Source organism: Toxotes jaculatrix, chromosome 6 (genome assembly GCF_017976425.1).
Source record: "Toxotes jaculatrix isolate fToxJac2 chromosome 6, fToxJac2.pri, whole genome shotgun sequence".
Taxonomy (NCBI): domain Eukaryota; kingdom Metazoa; phylum Chordata; class Actinopteri; family Toxotidae; genus Toxotes; species Toxotes jaculatrix.
Genome location: NC_054399.1, coordinates 6,421,506 through 6,444,258, shown reverse-complemented (window position 1 = coordinate 6,444,258; position 22,753 = coordinate 6,421,506). Strand labels below are relative to the sequence as shown.

General features: G+C 42.3%; 2 protein-coding genes across 5 annotated transcripts in view; one reads left to right on the top strand and one right to left on the bottom strand.

The window, feature by feature from the left end:
- The window catches only part of fgf22 (fibroblast growth factor 22), a 28,063-nt gene extending 13,289 nt beyond the window's left edge, over positions 1-14,774 (bottom strand). Inside the window, exon 1 of the mRNA XM_041040284.1 lies at positions 13,904-14,774. Within this exon, the coding sequence (XP_040896218.1) occupies positions 13,904-14,276 (373 nt within the window). The 5' untranslated portion in view covers positions 14,277-14,774. The remainder of the gene's footprint in view (positions 1-13,903) is intronic.
- Positions 1-22,753, top strand: part of polrmt (polymerase (RNA) mitochondrial (DNA directed)) — a 121,433-nt gene that overhangs the window by 54,051 nt on the left and 44,629 nt on the right. For 2 of the 4 annotated variants that reach the window (XR_005894195.1, XM_041040272.1), the window contains exons 1-2: positions 21,638-21,811; positions 22,546-22,644. Coding sequence is in view for 2 of the 4 variants with exons in the window: in XM_041040272.1 (XP_040896206.1) it covers positions 21,670-21,811; positions 22,546-22,644 (241 nt within the window). In the remaining 2 variants the exon portion in view is untranslated. Of the gene's footprint in view, positions 1-7,413; positions 7,489-19,838; positions 19,918-21,637; positions 21,812-22,545; positions 22,645-22,753 lie in introns of those variants that run through there. The other 2 variants (XM_041040273.1, XM_041040274.1) reach the window with 2 other exon arrangements.

The window sequence follows — 22,753 nt, the reverse complement described above, 5'->3', positions numbered from 1 at the left end:
ACAAAGGAAATAAGAAACAGGATTATTTTTGCACCCCCTTTTGCCTTTTTTCTCTCTTGTACACTTGAACTTTCACAGATCTAAACATGCTGTCAGTTTCTACATTGCTCTGTGTGCTGTCATCTAAGTATTACTGTATACAATGTCCTCTATACCTGAAGAGAGAGACTAGTCTGCACGCATGTGTGTTTTTGAGAAGTACATTCCCTTGCAGCTGGTCCACCTCGTCAAAACCACAAGGACGATGGATAGAATGGACAGGAAGAAAGAAGAGAAAAGAGAGGGCAGAGGGCTGGTCTTCCCTGCCCATGTATCACTTGCTGTTCCCACATTCCACTAAAATCTCTGGAGGGATGAAAGTGAAGATGAGACTGATAAGATTGTTTTTCTCCTGTCTTTTTAATCTAACTCTATATTCAGCGGCCAGGGCCTTTTGTTCAGCAATGATTTTATTATTATTATTAGTTACAGTTACTGTTACAGCCATTAGGCCCCATGCTCAAAAGTCTCGTACTAACACCCTTGTTCTTGGACCATGGAGAACTACCTTAGCACAAATTACAAAGGGAATCTGGAAACAGTTTGAAGGGCACTCTCTCAGAGTTGTGCGCAGGCTGGTTTTCAGGCCGTTCCCCCTGCCTGCCAGACTGAGCCACCGAGGGAGGTGTAAAGCAGAGACAATCTCCTTCTCTACAAGCCCGGGCCCAGTTTTTTGAGCCTGTGAACAAGCCACATGGTGGTGATCTGCTGAAAGCTGACTCCCACACTCCCTCGGCCCCAGCCCCGGCCGCAAGGGGTGACATTCTCTCACACACAATCCAGAGGCTGGTCCTCTTTCAGGACTCGCACTCGGCCCTGTTACCCCCACCCTTTCATATGGTGCTGCTGGGAGAAGTACTCCAGGGATTAGCCCAGCCAGGTCTTTCAAAGGCCATTAGAGCAAATTACAGGTATCCTGTTACCGGTGCGCTGGGACAGGCCAGGTGAGGGGCGCAGAGGCCAGGCGGGAGAGCAGGGGTCAGCTTGGGACAAAAAGACAAGGCCACCCTGGGCCCCACTCTATCGGAGTGTCTCCCTGGCTCCACAAACTAGTAGACCTGCATCTATGAATGGCTCATTTGATGGGACCTCAGAGACATTGTCTCACCACCGTAACTTTAGCCTTTTTTTTCTTAGTACCCCCCCCACCCACCCATAGACCTCACTCTCCCCGCCCGTTTTTTTTTTTTTTTGTATTTCGATTGATGTGAGCATGACTTCGACCAGATAAACGATCACACAAAATGAAAAAAATATGTAAGTGTTTAAATGTAAAGCATCACCTCTACTCTATCGTATTGTATGATCAAAATATCGTAAACAGTCATGTCCTGGCTACGCTATCAGCATGCACCACACAAAAAGCCCTGCCTCGGGTCAGAGATTTAATTTGAATTACATTAACCATTTCTGCTTCAAACCTAAATTTAAATTGTAATGGCAACCACACAACCATTAATGTGTGTTCTGTCAATGAATCAGTATGCTGCAGGCATCATGAGACTGATGCTGCTGATAAAGTCATGGAGATGGCCACAGGGAGTTCCGCATCCTGCCATTTTCTCTGGACTACACACACACTCTCGCCCGCACACATATGCCTCTTGGCCGCTGGTGCCGGCCACACAAACACACACACATGCCTCACCCTATACCAACTAGTGGATGACAATCTAGCAGAGGAGATGCGGAAGTGTTTCATTAGCCAATTACCGCTGGTAGATAAAGCCTGCGTTCCCACAGTCCAGAAGGCCGGGGGGTCAAATGTGACCAATTACCCTCCATCCCCTCACAGGACAGATTAGCCTGTCTGATTTATCCCCAGACAGACTGACCCAATGCTCCAGAATCACCACCCACATCTGGATACGTCTGTGCATGTGTGTGGGGAGGCAGCTGTGTGTGTGTGTTTGTGTGTGTGTGTGTGTGTGTGTGTGTGTGTTTGAACAATTTTAATGTTCAAACACACAGCTTATATAGCCAATGAAACTGCAAGAATCATGCCAACGGGCACTAAATGTGACTGAAATGAGAAATGTTTTGTGAAAGACACAGACAAATCTCAGAGAAAATCTCAGTTTGACTCACAACAGTAACAGGTCAAAGAGTGGAACACTGCTGAAATCTCTTCTACCACACACACACGCTCCCCATCAAACAGTAATTAGTGTACCCGCATGTCCTGTCAGCGTGCACTCCATGGTAGTTTTACCACTGAACACAAACTTACTTGGACATGCTAAGCTGTGATTGTATGTAATGGGACATCAATCAGTTCATTAAGGACCTCCAGGATGCTGAATCAGAAGGCAATGACCCTCCACTGATCAAACCCCAAATTTTACAAGCATGATGGGGGCAAAGGTAACACTAGAGGACAATCTGAGAGAGTGGGCGAGTGGTGGGGTGGGGGGTTGCCGTAGTGAGGCTGAGGGATAGCAGAGGTGAAAAAGGTTAACGAAGGCAGCGTGCACCCTGCCTGGTCGTCTGTGCCTGTGTGGTACTGAGGGGCCGCAATCTTACCGACCAAGAGGCCTTTTCTTTAATCAAGGAGGGAGAACGGGGAGGGCAAACTGCCTCCAAATCATGCATCACATCCGTAACGAGCGAACGGCAAGCTATCAAAGGCTTCACAGATAGTTACGAGCAGATCTGCCCGCTGAGAGCTTTGTGACTCACAGCTTCTGCAGTTTCCTGCACTTTACTGCCCTGGGAGGGGTGGCCGGGATGGCGGGATCCACAGTAGACTGAGGTCATTCCCCCGTGCCACTAAATTGCAGTAAGCTGGTGTGTTGCATCTGTGGCTGGTTTGGTTTGGCTATCCAGACCAGATTCCACCACCTGGAGTGGAAATATTATCAGGAGAACACAAAGGCCTCGTTTACAGTTTCCTAACTTCATCTTCACTGGGCTCTCAGTAGAAAACTCTTAACCCAGTTATTGAAGAGTTGCCACATGTGAACCAAAGCAGACGCCTGAAAGAGGTGGGCATTTAGCAGGCAGGTCATATCTTATGAAAGACAATATCCAGTTGCATTGTGGGAAATGTAGGATCCTATCTACACTGTTGCCCATAAAGTTGGAATAATTTTTGTTTTCAGACACATTGCTCTTTTTATTCCTATTTATACACATGAGCAATCACATTGGAAGAGACTGATCCATAAAGTTTTTAGAAGATATGCACTTTATCTATCAAGAATAAATCACATTGCCACAATCATTTCATGAGAACAGGTAAAATATATTTTATTCCAACTTTATGGGCAATGGTGTATTTGCAGCTTGACCCAAACTCAGGACATCTCGTTCTCTGCTGCACTGATTTTGACTGTTACACTAAATTCCAGTACTTTGCCAGTTGTGTCAGCTCCTTAACCTTTTGTGGGCACCATTAGAAAAATAGATTTGACTGTTATTGTGTGTAGTTGTATTAAAACACACATTTCATTTATTTTGGAAACTACTGCCAGGTGTAAGAGTGTACATGTGTGGCTCAGGTGTGCAGCAAGGTTCCAGTGAATGAGCACCAGGACACAGAATAGTCTCTGTGGCCTGAGCTTGCCCCATATTTACATTATTAAAATGAGATGGGCATACAGGGAGGTGACAGAAGGCCCAGGAGTGAAATCAGGGCCATGTCAGAGCTGTCACTTGGTCCACTGGTCAAAGGGCCCTGACCCCAATCCTATCCACTGCAGGGGAGGAGAGGGGGAAATGGAGACAGCAGGAGGGAGAGAGATGGTAATAGATAGAGAGGGGTGGACAACCAAAAAAAAAGAGAGTGAGAGAGAGATGGGTATAGAAAGAGTGCCAGGAGTTTCACATTAAAGCAGTTTCCAAAAAAGTGAAAAAAACCCAGTCCTTCGCATGCATTTGAATATTTTCTCTGCCTGCTTGGTTATGAATGACAGCAGGCTGTAAGCAGCAGGAAAACTTCTAGTATGACAACTGCAACTTTTCCTTCCTGAGTCATTCAAAAAAAAAAAAAAGCTGCAAAAGTGTCACAGCACATGTAGGGTGAATGTCATATATGAATGCTAAGATGCGTTGCATCCACATTCTTATTCTCTGAGTAACAAAATTGGCTAAGGTGAAATGTGTAATAGTCGTTCAGCAAAAAGGCAGCTACTATCTAGGCAAAGATCTTGTGTCCATACAGGAGTGGCCTGATGAATGATGTGGACTGAACTGTCTCAGCTATATCACTGCAATCCTCTCTGCCACCCTCTGTGTTCTAATGAGGAGCATGGCCTTCCAGACGGGGAAAAAACACCCATGTGCACACAGGCTTGCACATGTTGGCGTGCGTGTAAACACACACACATGAATGCGTCTGAACTGAGTGCAAGGTAAGGTCTGGTTCATATTAGCCATTAGGGAACGGAAACGCACATCTTTTTCAGTTTAGGGTCCACTTCATGCTCCCGCAGTGGCACAAGTATAAACACAGGCACATGCATTCTAAATGTACACACACATTCAAAGAGCCCCGACACGATACTCACATCCTGCTCGTGTTCGTTTAGCGAAATGGCCTCAGAGATAAAAAGCAGGTACGGGTGTGTGTGTGTGTATAATGCAGTTCAGAGAAGACCTTGTATATAGTCTCAACCTGTTGGTATGCGTGGACCTGCACTGGAGTCGCTGTTTTTAGCCTCCTACATTTGCATTAATTATCCTACTTCTACTTTCAGGAAACGCATTTGCAAGTTATTCAGTCCAGATAGTGACTTCTCTGCTTCAGTCTTCAAGGCACAGGCAGCAAGAACTGGAGCACAGAGGTTGTTCGAATGGAAATTCTACTGATTTTTTTTTTTTTTTTGTTTTTTTGTTTTTTTTTTTTTTGTTTTATGTCAAATATCATCTAAATCCAAAATGCTCTCCTTTTTTTTTTTTAATTTTTCAGTTTAAGTTCCAGTCTGAGCTAGGTGCACCCTGTTTCCACACTGTTGTCCATATGGTGTGCATTTCCATTGTTTTGACCCATTTGCTAAGATGTGCAGCGCCCACATTCAAATCTGAACTCTGCTCTATGAACTGCAGCTGGGATGTAGACCATGTGCGTATTCCTCATCAGCTTGGGGCTTTAAGTCTGAAATTCAAGACTTTGCTGTACCTCAGAGTCATAGATGGTAACAATAAAAACTGCTGTGTGATGGTGATGATGATGATGATGATGATGATTAACAATTTGAACTTCAGGTTCTCATATTCTGCTCTCAGCTGTATGAAAAAACAATCAGAGTCACTCGTCACTTGAACTCACCACCTCCTCAGTTTGCTTGCCACATTGTGTCTGGATTAATTTCACTTGTAATCATTTGAGCACTATCACAGTCTCATGCTGTCTGGTAAACTTTTCCATTGCACTAGGGACGACAGTGTTAGTTGGTTAGATCACTATTTGGGTCCAGACTGAAACATTTCAGCAACTATGAAATTTGGTACAGCGATTCATGGTACACGTAGGATGAATTCTAATGACTTTGGTGAACCTCTAACTTTTCTTCTGCGCCACCATGAGGTTGACATTTGTGGTTCAGTATGAAATATCTTAAGAATTGTTGACTAGATCACCACTCAATTCATGGTCTTTGATGATACTCTGACCTTTCACCTAGCGCCATCATCAGGTCAAAATTTAAGTGTCCAATATTTATCTGCCTGTGTGGTTTTCTTTAGATAGAGCAGTACATCTTAATTCAGCTGCTAGCTTGGCTGTATTGCTTGACATCATCTCAACTCACATAGAAATAGGAGCAGAGACATACATGGCACACTGTTTACATCATGAGGAATGTTGGCTTATCTCAGGCTTGCCAGTGCACAGCATTTTGTTTGCTGTAATAAATATGTAATTTCCAGTGATGATCCTCAGCATGATGCAGCACGATTTACCCACAGATGTGTCATGATTTAACAGATTTCCAGTCTAATACACATGGCCAGGAGCTGTAAACTAGATTTTTATGACTCGATTGCCCAACAGCAAGTCAATATTTAGCCATGCGGACTGACGTGCAGGTTGTGGTTGCTCTGTTGTGTGTGGAAGGTGTTTGTGGCTGAGTGAGAGGGAGGGATTAAAGTCTACTGAAAGTCCAGGGATCTCCCATGTGCTCTTGTGGCTTATAACTTCACAGGAAAAAAGGGTGGAGAGCCCCAGATTTACCTGAATGTCACCTGTGAGAAAGACTGAGGCGCCTGATTTTACTGCCTCTTATTGCTTCCTTTATGATCTGGACCAAACCCTACAGGGAGGGATATCTGTCTTGCGGGCAACAGGTGCATTGCATTCCTGCTATTATTGCTTCCTAGTCCCAGGCTCCTTGTGATTTTAGGTTAAACTTGAACACCTTTAAACTCCTGTTGCTGTAGCCAGTGAGCCGTAGCCGTATTTAAGGATGCCAAGTTGTTTCTTTTTTCCCCTTCTACAGCAGGGGTTCTCTTTCAGCTTCTTTATTCCCGAGCCAGTGGTTAAACTCCTTCCAAGACATGATGTCTGGCTCAGTTCGAGTAGGGAGGTGAGAGGCTTTATTGGAAGGGTCAAAACAAAACCATTAATCTGTCTTGGTCTATCTAAGGTTGAGGCAAGACCTGTCTCCCCTGACTCAATGAGCTGATTATGTCAGTGCATGTGTGTGTGTATGCATGTGCATGCGGAGGGTCTGAGATGTGAGTGGCGGCTGCTCCTTGGTGAGTATTTCCTTTGGCAAATGATTTCAAACATGTGGTGCTGCATGAGTAAGACTAGCTGGCTGACTGTTCCCAACTGATCTAATTAATACTTATTTTACACCTCTCACAAAAAAAGCACTCACAGTAATAACAGCACTAATGTGTTCTCACTGAGGAAAAGGCCAAACTCTTCACTCCCATTTTAAAAATTTACAGTTTGGCTGTGACCCTGTTCAATATTGCTTTCCCCTACTGTAATTATTTGTGGCTCATTACAATGGTGTATAAAGCACCTAAATCATTGAGGGAGTAGCTTTTGGATGGCAACAGATAGTCTGCTCATGGGAAAAAGATGGAAAATAGAAGCAAGTATAATGGTTATTTTTTCTGGCCCAAACAATATTTAAAGAGTCAAACCTCAGCCTTGCTGTATTACACTCCGTAATCATTTTTCATGTTAACACTGTTTCTTCCAAGAAATTCAAAACTGATATATTTCAACCTGGTATTCATTTTCGTTCTCTGCTTTTTCTCTATTCTCTGTTCTTTTAGAACATCAGTTCAAACATCTTTGATCAATGGCTTTGAGGTCCAAGTAGCTGGTTACTGGCACTGTGAAGTCTTGTCCTTTGTGTTCACTTCACACCCACAGGATGTCCAAAACTGTGGGATGTTATAAAGGAACTAGCTGCTGGAGCCAAAGTCAGACTCTATAAACCTGCTGATGAACCCAGTAAATCCCAGAGAGGAGCTGCAGCCAGACTGCTAAAGGTTGTTAGCTACTAATTGCTACATTTCTAGAGCCCATTCATGACATCAAACCCTGGTGGCAGAAACCAGGGATGCCCGGCTAATTAGGGTGACACTGACACTCTTGTCCTGCAATGTTCCCAGGACAGTGATAGTGTGTGCATTTATGTGAGAGATTTAGCATAAATGTTCACCATGCATGCGTGTGCCAGTGGTGTTTTATTTAGCGATCAGCCTCTCAGTACCAGGAACAGCTGGCAAAGGGTCGATTTTCATTTGTCTCCCACAGGCTGAGGCCATGCACTGTCCTTATTGGCGGGGATAATAAATGCATGATTCGTGGGATTTTACCCTCCTGTTGGCATCCAAAATGTCCACGAATACCCTCTCAGTTGAGACGACCCAGAGGAAACCTTACATAATGCCTAATGAGCAACGGGAAACGCTCCAGCACTCCTCTAGCCTTTAATTTCCACCTCAATACTGAGCAGAGCACGCCCCAGCCCTTCTCCTAGCCTCATTAACATGTGTATTCTCCCAATTCAAAACACCAAAGCACTTCCTTCGGCCAGGTGCTTCCCTCTTTAGCCCCTCCAGCCCCGGTGCTGTTGATCCAGTCACACATCCCTGTCTGAGCTCTACCAAAATTAATGGTGAGTCATGGTGAGGATGTAGAAAGGCCAGGACAGAGTAGACTTTCTTACACCTTTAAAATGGTGGACAGAGCAGAACAGACATTTTGTAATGTCTGTCACCTCGTTATGTGAATGTCATTGTTCATAAATTGCTGCCTTGATAGCACTTGAGCTGATGATGAAGAATAAGGAGTTAATTTGCACTTCAGTAGTGCTGTGTATGCAATATTTTATTAGGGCTATAATGAAAATAATGTCTCAATAAGTATCCTCTGTTTTAGCATGGTAAGAGTGGTTACTTGACAAGAGCTGGAAAATACTTTACAAATATCTAACGTACCCAAATAATAAATGAGCAGGTTGTGTTGCTAGTTATTTATGTGTATTAGAAAGCTACATAATAAATCATCTGTGCCTTTGCTTGTCATGCAGGTTTACCTCTGACAGAACGTAGGTATCATGCAAACCCCACAGTTTGATGTAAAAGCCTTTTTCAAAGGGAAACTCCTCCATGTCGCTGTGTAGTACCTCATGAAGTTGCTTTTTATAGTCTGACATGTCCAGCATACTGTGTATTCTAACTGTGCATACTTTAACTATCTGTTTCCCATGCAGCCCTTCTAGAGCTCATATTTCTATAGTGTTTTCATCTCAGCAATATCATTACCATGTTTGCCTGACATGGAGCCAGTACTCGCACACTAGTTGAACAGTTTTTATATTTAGATGCTACTACTCCGTGGCTTATAGCCATATAATGCTGTTGTTAACCAAGTGGAGATTTATTCAAAGCTAAATTAATAAGGGTTACACCACGCAAGTTAGTTCTTAAGTAAAGATTTCTTGTTATTAAATATTTTCACCCAGTAAATGTCAGGTGCAACTGTTGAGTACCTAACTACCCGACATAGCTGATACATGAGCTGTTTAAAGCGAAGAGTCAAAAGGTAAACCTTAATATGGTCGACAGCATATCTGACCTGACACTTGATCAATAGGCTGTTTAATTTCACTTTTCTTTTTTCACAAAAATTACACAATATACCTCACATTACAGAAGGCTAAATAACTTTAGGTTAAATGGTTTGCTTAGCCACCCTCTTTCTAAACTTAAAGCATAACTGAAACGCAATATTACATGAGTTTACAAAAAATTGGCAATTAAGGTTAACATATCATTTAAAAGCCTAAAATTTATTATTAAAACTGTTATTTTTGGAAGTCATGTAACAGTATGTGATGCTAAAGTCAGTTCTTGTTAGTACTGTTAATTAATTTTATCAGACAGCCCTACAAACGTGTCCTAGCTACTGATTTAAATGTTTCTAATTCCTTTATAAGCTAAGACATTCATTTCTTTTTAATGGTGCCACAGAATTTAGTAAATCATTCATTTATAACTAGATAGCACTTACTAAGGACTTAGGAAGGACTTTACTCACAAATGGTAATGGATTTATGACTAGCTGGTGCAACCCAGTCTCGGTATTTATTGTTTAGTTTTGTTTACAACAACAGAACCACCTCTACATATGTGACTAAGGTACAGATTAAACAATCAACCCATAAATAAAAAATATTTTAAAAATAAAACAAAATTACAAAAAAAAATAAAATTAATGTTACCACTGTGTGTGCTCATTTCATTTCTTCATTTTCACCACTGCCTATGCTGTCACACTGGTCAAACCTTTTAGGTGGATTTAGTCATCTGTCTGCAGCATTCGTCCTGTCTTTTCCCATTTTCATATTCAACTCAGTCTCTCCTTAGTGAGTGACAGTTTCCCCTGTCTCCAACAAGTTTGAATAATTTCCACAACATATTTCAGTGGGGTGGAAGATTTTCTTCCCATGGGTCTCGTCCAAGTCAAATACACTCATGAACTCGGAAAACTCTCACATCAAACAGCAACATGTTGCACACCAAGGGAAATTTGGTAAACACAACACACCCTGGCTGAGAGGGCTGCACGGCTGTAGAGACAGAATGGAGCTGCTCCGGCTGCAGTGACTTCTGCGATTATAGTGGGGTGGTGAGGTGACCTTATTTCCTAAGGGTGAATGGGCTGTCACTACCTGGAGACTGCACAAGTGTTTGATGCCTTCAGCCACACACACCCAAAATTTTAACAGTTCATCCTTTAAAATGAGATGAAAAAAAGAAACATAAAAAAAACAGAATTTGCTAAACAAATTAGAAAGAGTTTAATAAATAGAAAACATGCTTCTAATTAAAGCCATGAAATTACAGCAACCCTGCATGTATTAATTCAGTTTGGCTTCTTTTTTGTATTCTACTCCCTATTCCACACTACTCTGCTCAGTTGTATGAGTTGCCGTTGCAATTGATCATGAAAAGGTTGCTGGGTGTGCCCGCACAGCTGTTGTGCTATAGCAATGTCTAATTAGCAGGCTATGACCGATGACCCAGGACAGGATATGATGCATACCTGCCTCTGGAGCTTTTGTAAACATTTGGTTGGATTTTTCCTCTCAATCATTTTGTGCTTTGCCATAGGTAAAAAAAACAAAACATGTTCAGGCCCTCCTCTTCGGTCCCTCAAACTCCTGCACTTTGTCTCTTCTTGTGACCAGATCAACAAGTTATTTTTTTGTAACTTTGCTGATCAAGTGGTTCTTAATTACAAGTGGATCTATATTTAGAGCGTGCGGTTTCACAGATGTCAGATATAGTTGGGTCATTTATCTTGTCTGATTTCTATCTTTCTAGTTTGATTAGCAAATGCTTTACAGCAAATGTCTGATAAAAGTACACCATGCTTGATTCTGATAACAAACTTCAGGAACAGATACCTGAAACAGGAAGGGCATTTTTCTCAGAGCTCTTTGGAGATGTAACTGATATACGTTCAGCCCATCCTCTCTGTTGCAACTGAGAGTTTTGAGTTTCATTATTCCACAAAAAAAAAGAGAATTTAATCTGTTATTTGTCCTTTAATAACATCTGGCAGGACACTTTAATGACTCCTGTGCAATATTGTTTCATGTCATACTAACGGAGAATTCTTCATGAACTGAAATGCAAGACTGATAAACAAAAATGCACTTTGATGCCAGGTATGTTGTGCATTTTCTCTGTCTCCCTTCAACTCTGTCCAGCTCTCTCATCCTTTAAACCCTCCATCCCTCTAAGTCAGTCTTTCTCCCTCTTGCCTCTTCCCTCAGCTGTTCCATGCCCCTGCTCCACTGGGATTGATACAATATTTTCCAACCTCAATTAGCAGAGAGCCTGTTGACTAATTCCAACTGTTTTTGCACCTGAGAGGGAGCTGGGAGTTGGGGCTGGAAAAACTGAGTGGGGTGGAGGTGAGGGCCGGGGCCTGGGTGTAGCAGGCAGAGCTGTCGGGGCAATATAGCTGTGTCGACAAGAGTGTAAGGGCAACACAGAGGACAGAGGAGGGGTCGGCCAGACTGCTGGGCATGGTTTGTGGTGCTGCATTCAGGCTGAGGACAGTCTTGAGCCGATCTACAGTTTGTCAAACTGTGATGGGCAGTTCTATTTAAAACAGTATTCTGCCTCCGATATTTTGTGTCTGTCTCTGTGGGTATGTCTGTGTTTTTGCAAGCACTCCAACCATTCAAGTACATGTCTGCATATTGACATTACGCTATTTTAAACTAATTTTACATCGGATAGAAAAAGATATTTAAAGAGTATTGATAGAATCTCAAAGAGATAACCATCCTCTTTCCTGTGTAAGATGTTGCAGTCAAGTATCTGTGTCACCGCTCTTGTCATTAAATATGTAAAACGTCCTGCTTGTCCTGCCACTCTAATCTATAGCATGGCCACCATATCAGTATCAAGAAATTGTCTGGGTCAGGAGGCTTTAAGTCTGATTGGAAACCTCCAATGTTCTTATGTGATGGAAGTAACGGCAGCCTCGCACAGAAATTAAGCAAGACCTCAAAATGGCCTTACGCTAGATCTGTCCCATTGTGAGGCACAACCACAGACTGACCACAAGGTCCATTTTGTTAAATTTAAGGCAAAGCCTACATGACCACTGGTTTGGCACAGTGCTCACTTCAGGGTGCAGGTACACACCCTCGCTCTGTGTGAGCACAGAAAGTATCGTTCTTTCCACCAAAGGAAATGAGAGGATGATGGCTAAAGTGTATGAGGACATTACATTTAAGGGGACTACAGTTTTTCATAAGGAGCTACTGCAACCACCTAAGCATAAATGATGTGAATGTGGCAAGAAAAGGCATGATTCTCACAATGCCCAGACATCAATTTTGTTGCTTTCCAAAGTCTTCGAACACATTTTTCAATTTAAAACTCCCTCATGTTGCCAAATTGCTACCAGTCTTCCAACACGACTTCTGAACTGTCAAATTCAAGCAAAGTGTGAGTAGGGATTTTGAGTAATATTTTATTATGGTAGCTGACATATATTACGACTAATATGAGAGAATAATGTCTCAACATGAATGAGCCCACGGGACCAAGTTTAACACAGTAATAATTCATCTTAACTTGAATTCCTACCAGTGTGTGTGGTTTTAAAAGATTCTGCCAGGTGAGTAATCCTGACAGGTTAACAAATGGCATCCAGTCTGCAGCTTGGAGCTTATAAACAGACTTACTGGCCTTGCCGCAGCAGCTGCTCCTGCCCCCAATAGCTGTATGGAAAAATGTGACTCACCCACTTGTATAAAAAAAAAAAAACAAACTAACGACCAAATACATAAATATTACCGTCAAAGGTATAAATGTCTCTAAGGGCTACCCAGTCAGTCAGTCAGTGACTAATGGAGAGGGAGGTCAGATCATGACCAGAGTCGGCTCATCTGACCTGGTCAAGCATCTAAAAGACACCCATTGATGGACACACCGAAGAGGCACTGCTGCTCCGTGAATAACCTCGTCTCAGGTGTCCCTGGACCACAGATTGCTTATAGACTGCAGGCTTAGCAATAGAATAACCAATCTGGAACTGCTCTGCTGCATACTGAACACAGTATTTGACATGTTGGAAAGTGTTGTCCTGTCTGAGCAGGTGCTAAGAGGCACGATGTGAGATACACGAGAGAGCCACACTGTTGGCAGATTCGAAAGAGGGACTTACAGCTGTGTACACGATTGCCAGAAAAATGCAATGGCAAATGGTTGTCAGCAAAGTGTCCTCAGTAAAGGAAGGCCGAATGCTAATTAAGGTGGCTTTAAAGAGGCCAACTCACTGCTTTAAAGTTACTACCCATGCACACATGCATGGACATGCACAAATAAGCACATACACAGAATAGTTTAAATCTGACTTTAAACTGCAGTCTCATTACTTAAAACTAATCAGACTGTGAACAGTACACATGAATCCGTGTTTGCATTTGTTGGAAGAATGTGTTTCCGTTTACATCTGCTACTTACAATTGATGGACTTTCATCACAGTTTTGACAAGTTAATCCCCAGTGAAACTCAAGCTTTTTTTTCCCCAAGCCCAGCTTGCATCGCCAACTGATGCTCAATGTCTTTCCTCAAGTCAGCTTTCTTGTAAACTCAGTGAAGGCTGTCCCATGAGGAGCCTAAATTCACACTAGTGTATTCCCTGCTTACCTAGCAACGCGTCTCTCATGCTCTAAACACAACACAAATAGCTCAGCAGTGATATAACCTGAGAATATCCCCATGAACTGCTATAAAAGTGAACAGATAAGAAAGTCCAGCCATAGCAATAAAAGTGAGAGCACCACAGGGCATCCTGTCTGCTCTCTTAGACTCAATACGCATTTGACACACAGAAGAAGGTGCACTCTGGCTGTACCAGCTACTTACTGTCTGCGTAATTTTTCCGCCGAGTGCCGTCCACCTTGCCAGTTTTGTCAATGCACAGGAAGAACTTGTTGGCAGAGTAAAGTCGCCGTAGTCGGACATCGCCCTCTAGGTGATTGTAACTGCGAGTGTGCCTTTCCAATGTCCATGAACAGTTGATGCCACTTGCAAGCACCTGAAGGGGTTCATGCCCTACCCTGGGAGGACAGGCCCCTGAGGCAGTGCCAGCGGTGGCCAGGAGCAGGGTGAAGCATGCCAGGCAAAGGGAGGCTGCACTAGGCAGAGGGAGAAGTCGCCCGGCGGAGGCTGCAGCAGTGGTGGTGCCAAGGGCAGGTTCAGGACAGAGATGAGCTACGGTCGGCGTCCATCTGCACATGGTGGGTCAGACTCCCAAGGTGCACCTTGTGCAAGCTGTAGGCATGCTGATGATCAGGAGATGTCCCAGTGGAGGGATGACAAGAGGGTGGGAGTCCTGAAGAGAGAAGGGAGGGAAATGGCACTCACAGCAGATCCTCAGGATGTCACTAATGACCAGTCTCCACTCTGGACTGACAGCAGGCCTCCCTACAGCAACAAACGTGTTTCTCCAGTTATCATCTTCAGTCTTGTTTTCGATTCTGTTCGTCCGGTCCTTTCATGAAGTGTTATAATTTAAGGAATCCGCCTTCAAAAGTTCCTCTTTAATCTTGCTCCTTGTCTCTTAGTTTGTCCTCCTCCTTCTTCTTTCCCGGTCCACAGATAAAGTCCTGGGATGTATGAGGATGTGCCAGTGTGTGTATGAGTATTTTTTGTTTGTATGAGTGTGTATCAATGTGTGTGTGTTTAAGTATGTGTGCATGCACCTCGCGATGCCCTGCTCTTTCCAGCTGGATAGGAACAAGGTGCCCGTCTGAGCTGCTGGCCCGTGCCTGAGAGGGATTTGAATGAGGGTTGGTGACTGACTCTATGCATGTGTGTGTGTGTGTGTAAGTGTGTGATACTGAGAGAGGGAGAGAGAAAGAGAGGGAGTGAGTAAGTGAGTGAGTATGGGAGGGAGAGCCGGTGTGTGTGACAGAAAGAGAGAGGCAGAGAGAGTGTGTCTGTATGTGTCAGAGTGAGTGGCAGTCAGCGAGTGTGTGTCAGCTAGCACGGGGCAGTGAAGCAGTAAGCTAATGGCCTCACGCTCTGCTGTGTGTGTCAGTCAGTGAGTCCTCCCTTCTGTGGAGGCACCGGCTGAGTTGTCCTGCATTTTATTCTGGGCAGGGCCAGCATCTAGGGGGTTGAAAGGAGAGGGTTGGGGGGGTGGGGGGTGGGGCCACCAAACTCATTCATAACCATTTCAAACAAATGAGAAGGCCCGCAACAAACACCATTCCATTCCTATTCTCTCTCAGAAAAGTTTATTCTGTGAGAAACAAGTCATTTGCTTTTCACCTGAGGGTTTTATTATCCTCTTTTCATGGCCACAGACACCTGGAAAGACTTACATCCCCTTCCTATCCCATGACCTCTGCTGTCTCCCCCTTGATGTGAACGGTGAAGCATTTTGTAACTCAGTCAAATCAGCTCCATTACTGTCCAGTGACCCAGCTAGGAGACCGTTTTTTGACACCTTCACTCTTTTCTTCTCTTTGGCCACATGGGGCAAATTAAGGAAGCCTTTCCTTTCTTTTCTTTTTTCTTTTTTTTTCTTTTTTCTTTTCTTTTCTTTTTTTTTTTTTTTTTTTTTTTACAGCTGCTGGTTTGTATCATCAAGCAGTCGGAAACACAGAGCAGGTTGCAGGAGTGTCGGTGGAGTTAGTCCAGATGAAGCCTGAGAGACTTTCTGATCACCTGTGTTAATATTTCAATGAAACACCCTCTCTGATCTTTGCCATTAAATCTGGGGGAGCAGGACGGAAATGAAGAACACCTTTTTTTGTGACTTCCCACACTCTTGTCTGTTTTTTACAAGCTGTGTAATGAACCTGATTAGGACAAGGCATTTATGCTCAGCCCAAACAGTCCAACTAGTAGTGATGACTATTCATGTCATGCAATTAAACAAAATAAAGGAGAAGAAGAACAAAAACATGCTTTATACTATGTGACAGGACAAAAACTTTAAGGTAAATTTTGTGATATATGTTTATTTACTTCCTTGCTGTAAGTTAAATGAAAGGATTGATAGCACTCTCACAGCTGCATGGCCTGAACTATCTGCAAGGAAAAACATGTTTCCCATAATGGCAAATGTTTCCTATTCCTAAACTATTGCTCAACAAAAAAATAAAAGGAGAGATTAAAAAAATGGGAGATTGTAAATGTGAAAGAAAGCCAGAGAAGATGCAGAGGTTCTCAAGTGAGGCTGTCCAGTTAGTGTGGACAATTACCTCCTTTTAAAAAGACTCCCTGTTTCACTTATGGTTACAACCTTCAGGCCACACTTCTCCAAAACTGGGAGTGTGTTTGAGGAGTTTATGTTCAGACAGGGTGACAGTCACTTAACTCTCTTTTGCTTGTTAACTGCCCCCAGAAACTTGCTGTCCTCCCATCCACCATTTAAACCTTACCCTGCTCATTGGTGTAACATCATCAAAGCAACTTTCAGCAAAAATGCATATGGGCCCTTTGAAAAATCCCAGTCTTTCACCCTGAATTAAACCAAGATGCCTTGTCACTTAACTTCCTCTAGTTTTATCCTTGTTCCATTTCTTAACTCATCTTTTCTCTCCACAAGTCAAACTGGAAAAAAAATAAAAGGAATAGAGAGAGAATCTGTGTCAGGGCTGGGCTCGGCATTTGATTTATTGTTCCCTCTCTATCTGCATTATATTAGGTAATGATATTCATTAACTAATATAAGGTGTTTAGATAAAGCTACCTTTGTTTTATGATTATTAAAGCTGTAAATTGCTTTTCATGAGAATTTACTCACAAAAAATTATGACATCTATGAAGCTGCATCATCATTGCAAACTTTTGAATTCTTGGCAAACTAATAATTTAGTTACTGAGACATAATATTTGTTCTGAAGAAGAAACACATTTGGAGAGGCTCACACCAAAAAAAAAAACCAAAACCTTCAATGCAAAGTGCTGCTCCCTTCCATTATCTTTACTGATTGAGGCAGATTGTTTTGTTGCGCATGCTTGCTAATCAGATGATACTTCCGGCTAATAGTCCCAACAGACTCCATATGTGAATTATAAACCCTCCAACCCCCTTACCATTTATTTTTCCAGTTTGATGTAGATAATGTTCAGAGCAGAGTTACAAAATCTTTTATAGTAGAAAAAGTTTACATAAAGTTTGTGCTGCTCCAAAATAGCTTACATATACATGTTATATATTATAATATATAAAATATTATAAATAGGGTCCAACACCGCCTTATCTACTCACTAGTGTATGGGGTTCTATTTCTCGTCTACGAAATAAAATTATATATTGGTCACTCTTCTCCTGAGCTTTTTCTGTTGAAGTGATGTCTCCTTACAAAGACACACACACGTAAACAAACACAACAAAACAAAGAAAGAGAAAGTGAGAGAGCAAAAGAGGCCCCAGGAAGTTCCTTTGCTGAAATTCCTCGTAATTAAAATCGTACAATCATTCTATGTACTGTAGAACTCCTCAAAAATCAGAGTGGCCTCTGAGGTCAACAGCAAAGCTCAGGCCTCTTGTGAACATCAGATGTGCTAGCAGATTGCTTTGTGGTGTGGTGGAAGCAAACGTTTGGGCTCTGAGCTCACTGCCAGAGCAGATACAAGCATAATGTATTTCTTTGTTAAAAGTCTTAATGTGCAATGCCTTGCTGTTTTACAGTCTGCATCTTTGATGTTGGAAACTACAGTAATTTAGATGACTTCGAGGTTGTAACACTCTGAGAATTTAATAAATGTTCAGTTAAATGCTAACACATCTTACTTTGGTTTGTCATCAACATTTGCCAATTAGTGCTACACCAATTACATCTGATGTGAATGTCATTATTTCTGCCGATATTTGGTCTTGAACCAAAGGACTGGTGCTAGAGGAAAGGTTTGGAAATCAACAAGTTATGACAATCCACTGTGAGAGGAACATGAATCTTTGTACTGAATTTTATTGCAATCCATCCAATTAATGTTGAAATATTTTACTCATCCTCTGGGGAACACGACTGTCTGTTTAAAATATCATATTAATTAATCTAATAGTTGTAGAGCTATTTCAGTCTGGACCAACGTGGTGGACCCACATTGCCATTCTTTGATTGGCTAAGAAGATAGTTGATCTGGCAAGCTGCAATTTAGTATAGTCTGTCACTGCTACAACATGTCTGATACCTGTATGCCATAGATGGACTATTTTGGGTCTGCATCTACCTCCTCAAGTATAGCTGGCCATGGTTTGGCTGGGGTTTTCATACGCTGAGCAAAGCGCTGAGTTGAGTTGAGTAGAGTTGAGCATTGCTGTGTGGGTGTGCTCTGAGCTGAGAACACCGCTCTGTGAGCCAGGCACCCAAGGAGGATGTTCTCAAGTGGAGGAACCTAATCTTTCCCAGCAGGGATCCAAGCGGCTCTGTAAGTGTATGAATAGAGATAATATCTCTATAATGAGGCCTGTTTTGTACCATCAAAGTCTTCAAAAGGGTCTGAAACCCGACCTCCCTCCTAGCACTGACAATCCCTCAGTAATAGCTCCCTATTATTAATTGTTTAGCCTGCCTGCTGAGTCCATGTCTCTCTCTTTCTCTCTCTTGCTCTTGTAGTTGTGTTTTAGCTACTCACCCTTGACCTAGTGCTTTTAAGTGTACTGACATTCTGCCAATTTGCAACTCAGTGCTGGGAGGGTATTTGTTTTCCTTGTTTTAGGTAAAACTGTTTCCAGATACACGACAATCTACGAAAGGTTGACTGTAGATGCTGAGGTGCAAAGAGTTACAACACTCACATGAGGAAATTATCTCACATATATTATTTACAGGCAGGAAATTATTATAATTTCAGTTATCATGCAATTTATCCATTTGGTGTGTCCAACGCTGCCTGTGTTGTTGGTTCAGACCCAATATTGGTGTGCCTGACACCTTTGAGCTGTCTGCTGTGACTGGCTGACAAACATCCGGACCTGTTTAAAGGAACTGACCAGACCTCCACAGCTCAACTCCATTGAGGATGTGGCCCTTTGCATATCCTGCTTTGTAACCATTGTCTATTGTCAGTGGCAATATGATAAGTGGGTTGTCTATCTGATGCCGTGAAGAGTTCAGAGATTCGGCCTCCCAGTTCTTCACAGGATAACAAGCAGAGATCCAACTGACTGATAGTGTTTGATGAAAAAAATAAAACTTGTCAGGAGTGATTAAACATCCGTGCTCTGCTAATCTGATTTATCAGACACACATAACAGAGAACACGCATAGGACAGGATGGCGGCAGTGGGGATGGAAAAAAACACTTTTAAAATCTTTGCTGACTCTGCATTTCTCCACTCTCCTAATGAAAACGAGGAGTTGCTGTCTTAGCTACAGTAGCTTTGTCTGAAAGATGAGGTTGACCCAACATCATTAAAGTCTGAAGTGTTCATGTTTCTCTCAAATTATTCTATTAAGATGTACTTGTAAATAGTAGCATGACACGTCTTTTGACATTTTAACTGACTCAGTAATTGAATCCATCTTAAAATGCATGTGTGGGGAAACCTAGTCAGAGCTGTGTGAGTCACAGCAGTCCATCCAAGGCCTGTGCATAAGCCATCATTCTACATCATTCTGATCCATCTGTAATGGACAGTAATGGATGTAAAGTGTGTGATGCGATGAGTAATATTTCATAATTAATGATTGTATCAGTGCTCTGGAGGTTTACAGTAGACTGTACAAAGTCCTAATGTACTGCGTGTCTCAGCTTGAGCCCAAAAGTGTGATTTTGACAAATATGTTTAATAAGGTTTCCAAATTCAGCTCCAAATATGACTTCTTTGTTGTCTCAGATGTCACATATGTGGAGGCTCCTGGGGAAGTTCCTTGAGAAACAGCTTTTTTCCACACGGGACAGGTCACTAATTCCATGTAAGTGGTGCAGACACACACACACAAACACATGCCAAAGGCATTTACCAGCACAAGCATCTCACAGAGAAGTTTCCCTGGCCAGGTGAAGCAGTTTAAAAAACAGCCCTCTCTCCATCTGTTAAACAAATAGGGAGCCCCTACAAAGGTGTGCAAAAAGAATCCACATGATCAAAGTGTATGAGAATGGCAGCCTTGTCCTGGCCTGGCCATTATCAGGCCCCATGAATGCCTGTCTTCTCCTCTTTTGTCGGCCGAGGCATTGACAGTCACTCACCCGGCAATGACTGTCACACCAGCGCAAAGAGCCAGCCGCCGACAGGGGCCAACCACATCAAACGAGGCTGTCAAGGGGCCCTGCTCGTGAACCGTGGCAACAAACACCTCCTGATCCTCACCTACAGCTCAGCAGCAGACACCCACCGCTGTGCTCTCAGCCACTGCCTCCACTGAGAAAAGATGTACTGCCTGGACCTCATTTCCCTCTCTGCCCCCCCTTCTTTCTCTCTCTCTCTTTCTGTCAAGTAGTGCTTGTGTTAACCTCCAACATGCCGAGACACAAAGGGCTGCTAAAGTGTTTAAGAATGCTTTATGGATGCATGACAAGGGGAGGCTGACACTGTTGGGGGTCAGAAAGTAACCAGGATGTGAATGAGATCAATTCAGTTTTACTAACAATTTGGAGCTGAGTCACACTTGATTCAAACTGTAGGATGTTTGAACTTCAAAAGTCGACTGGAAAAAGAAAATGATAATTTTCCGCAGGCTGTAACAAGTGCTGTGGTCAAGTCAGCTGGAGAGCAGGTCGCATGTGTATACAACCAGCTTCAGATTACATTACAAATGTAACCTCGTATGCAGTGTTTTTTCCACTTCTACAATAACTGGGAATGTTGTACAAGTTCTGAGATGGCATGCACACACCTGTCTAAAATGTTAAGGTGACAGTTTCAATGCTTAAAAAGACTAAAAAAAAACAGTGAATTTAAATTTACATTTACATTATTTACATTATTATAGTTTGGAGGGTCTTTATGCAAAATTAGTACAACTCTGCCCACTTAATATTCAATATTGGGATAACATTTCTTTTCTAAATTAAACCACAGTCTTTAAAAAGTGTAAACTTTGAAGTTGAGCAAACATTTGAACTCTCAGAGAATCATATGGATGTATAGGTTGTAAAATGGCATAAATGTGAACACAAATTTCAAAATACGATACAAAACTTATATAATTATAAAACTCTCATTTTCACCTTGGCCTCCTGTTTGACCTCCAGTCCAACTTGGTTGACTGTGGTGAGACTGCCACCTGTAGGCCAAACATGATTCATTTTCAGTTTAAAACTTCTGTGATATGTATGAATATTTCACTTTAGTCACCGGAAAGATAGAAAGGAAAAGAAAAATGTCTGTGTAGAGATATTGAGCATTAATAAGTGTTGTTCTGCCAATAATATATCGGAAAAACTGAAAATATTTTTAATAAATCTAAAATAATATGGGTATTAACTAAGACTTGTTGTATAATTACTGCTAGTTCTTTAAACATCTCTAATTATGTAATGAATCCAGTAAAAATCACATTTGCAGGGAGTACAGGAGAGACAAAAACCTAAAAGTGTCACTCGATTTATCTGCAATCTTCTAACCATGCCCTAAAGAACGATTACCTCTCCTCGCGATTAGCTTGGTCTCATTTAAGATGGCTGCCTAGTGTTAAGAAGTAACGCGGTTATTACATGTCAACATGTCATTCCTTCGAGTCTGTGCCTTCGCCAAATGTCTGAATCGTCGCGCTTTATTTGAAAAGGGTGCTGTTCGCGTGTCTTTTGCGGACTGGTGTCAGCAGTGTATGTCGATAAGAAACGGCCCGGTCAGACGGATATCAGGTGAGCCGAAGGATACTCTGTCCCAGACCAGGCACCACAAACATGAGTGGCTGCAGAGCGATGGACAGCTTTGTCCCACTTACGTGCTAATTTAACCCAGGGTTTACGGAAGAGTTCTTATAGTGTTGGACGAGCACGCTAGGCTAGCTCATGTTGGTACTGAGGTTGGTAAAGTGATTTATAATTGTGTCTAGTGGGGGGATATTTTGTTGTTGGACATGAACTTGACATTTAATGTGTGTTTATTTTTACAGGATGCAAGTGAACGTCTCAGACCGGTCCTTTAATTTGAAATTGTTCCCCGTATTAACTTAACATTACTTGACTATACTTGACGACACACTTAACTGTAACCGCGTTATTGTAGGTCAGACTCTATGGTGACTAAAGCTGAGCTTGTGGAGCAGGTCAACTAAAAGGTTGGCGGTTCAATCCCCAGCTCCTCCTCGTCCTTTAGCAATAACCCGATCTCCCAAATGCCCCTCCAGAGCCTAGTTGATAAAAGATGGCAAAATTGATGTAATGTAAAAGGTCATTGTTTCTTAACTGCAAGAAATAAGCGGAATACTATGTTGCTGTTGTTAACAGTCAACATTACTATCATAGTCTATTCATGGTACATACATGTAGTAAAAGTCAAAAGCCAAGCCTAAGCTTTTAAACACTGTCAAATGTATGCTGCATGTTATTCAGTTCTAATGGTATACATTTGCTTTTGTTTTGTTTTTTTTCAGGGACCTCTCTCCAGCTTCAAAGAAGAAATGTTTCATTTGTAATCCCAAAAACAGAAGATGCAAAGAAACGTTTACTGGAACAGTCTCAGCTGTTAGACGGTATGTTGCTGTAGATGGCAGGTTGTCATACTGCCACATTTCTAACTCCTGATACCACAATGCATTAAATAGCATGCCAAAAATGATTGCAATGTTATATATGAAATAC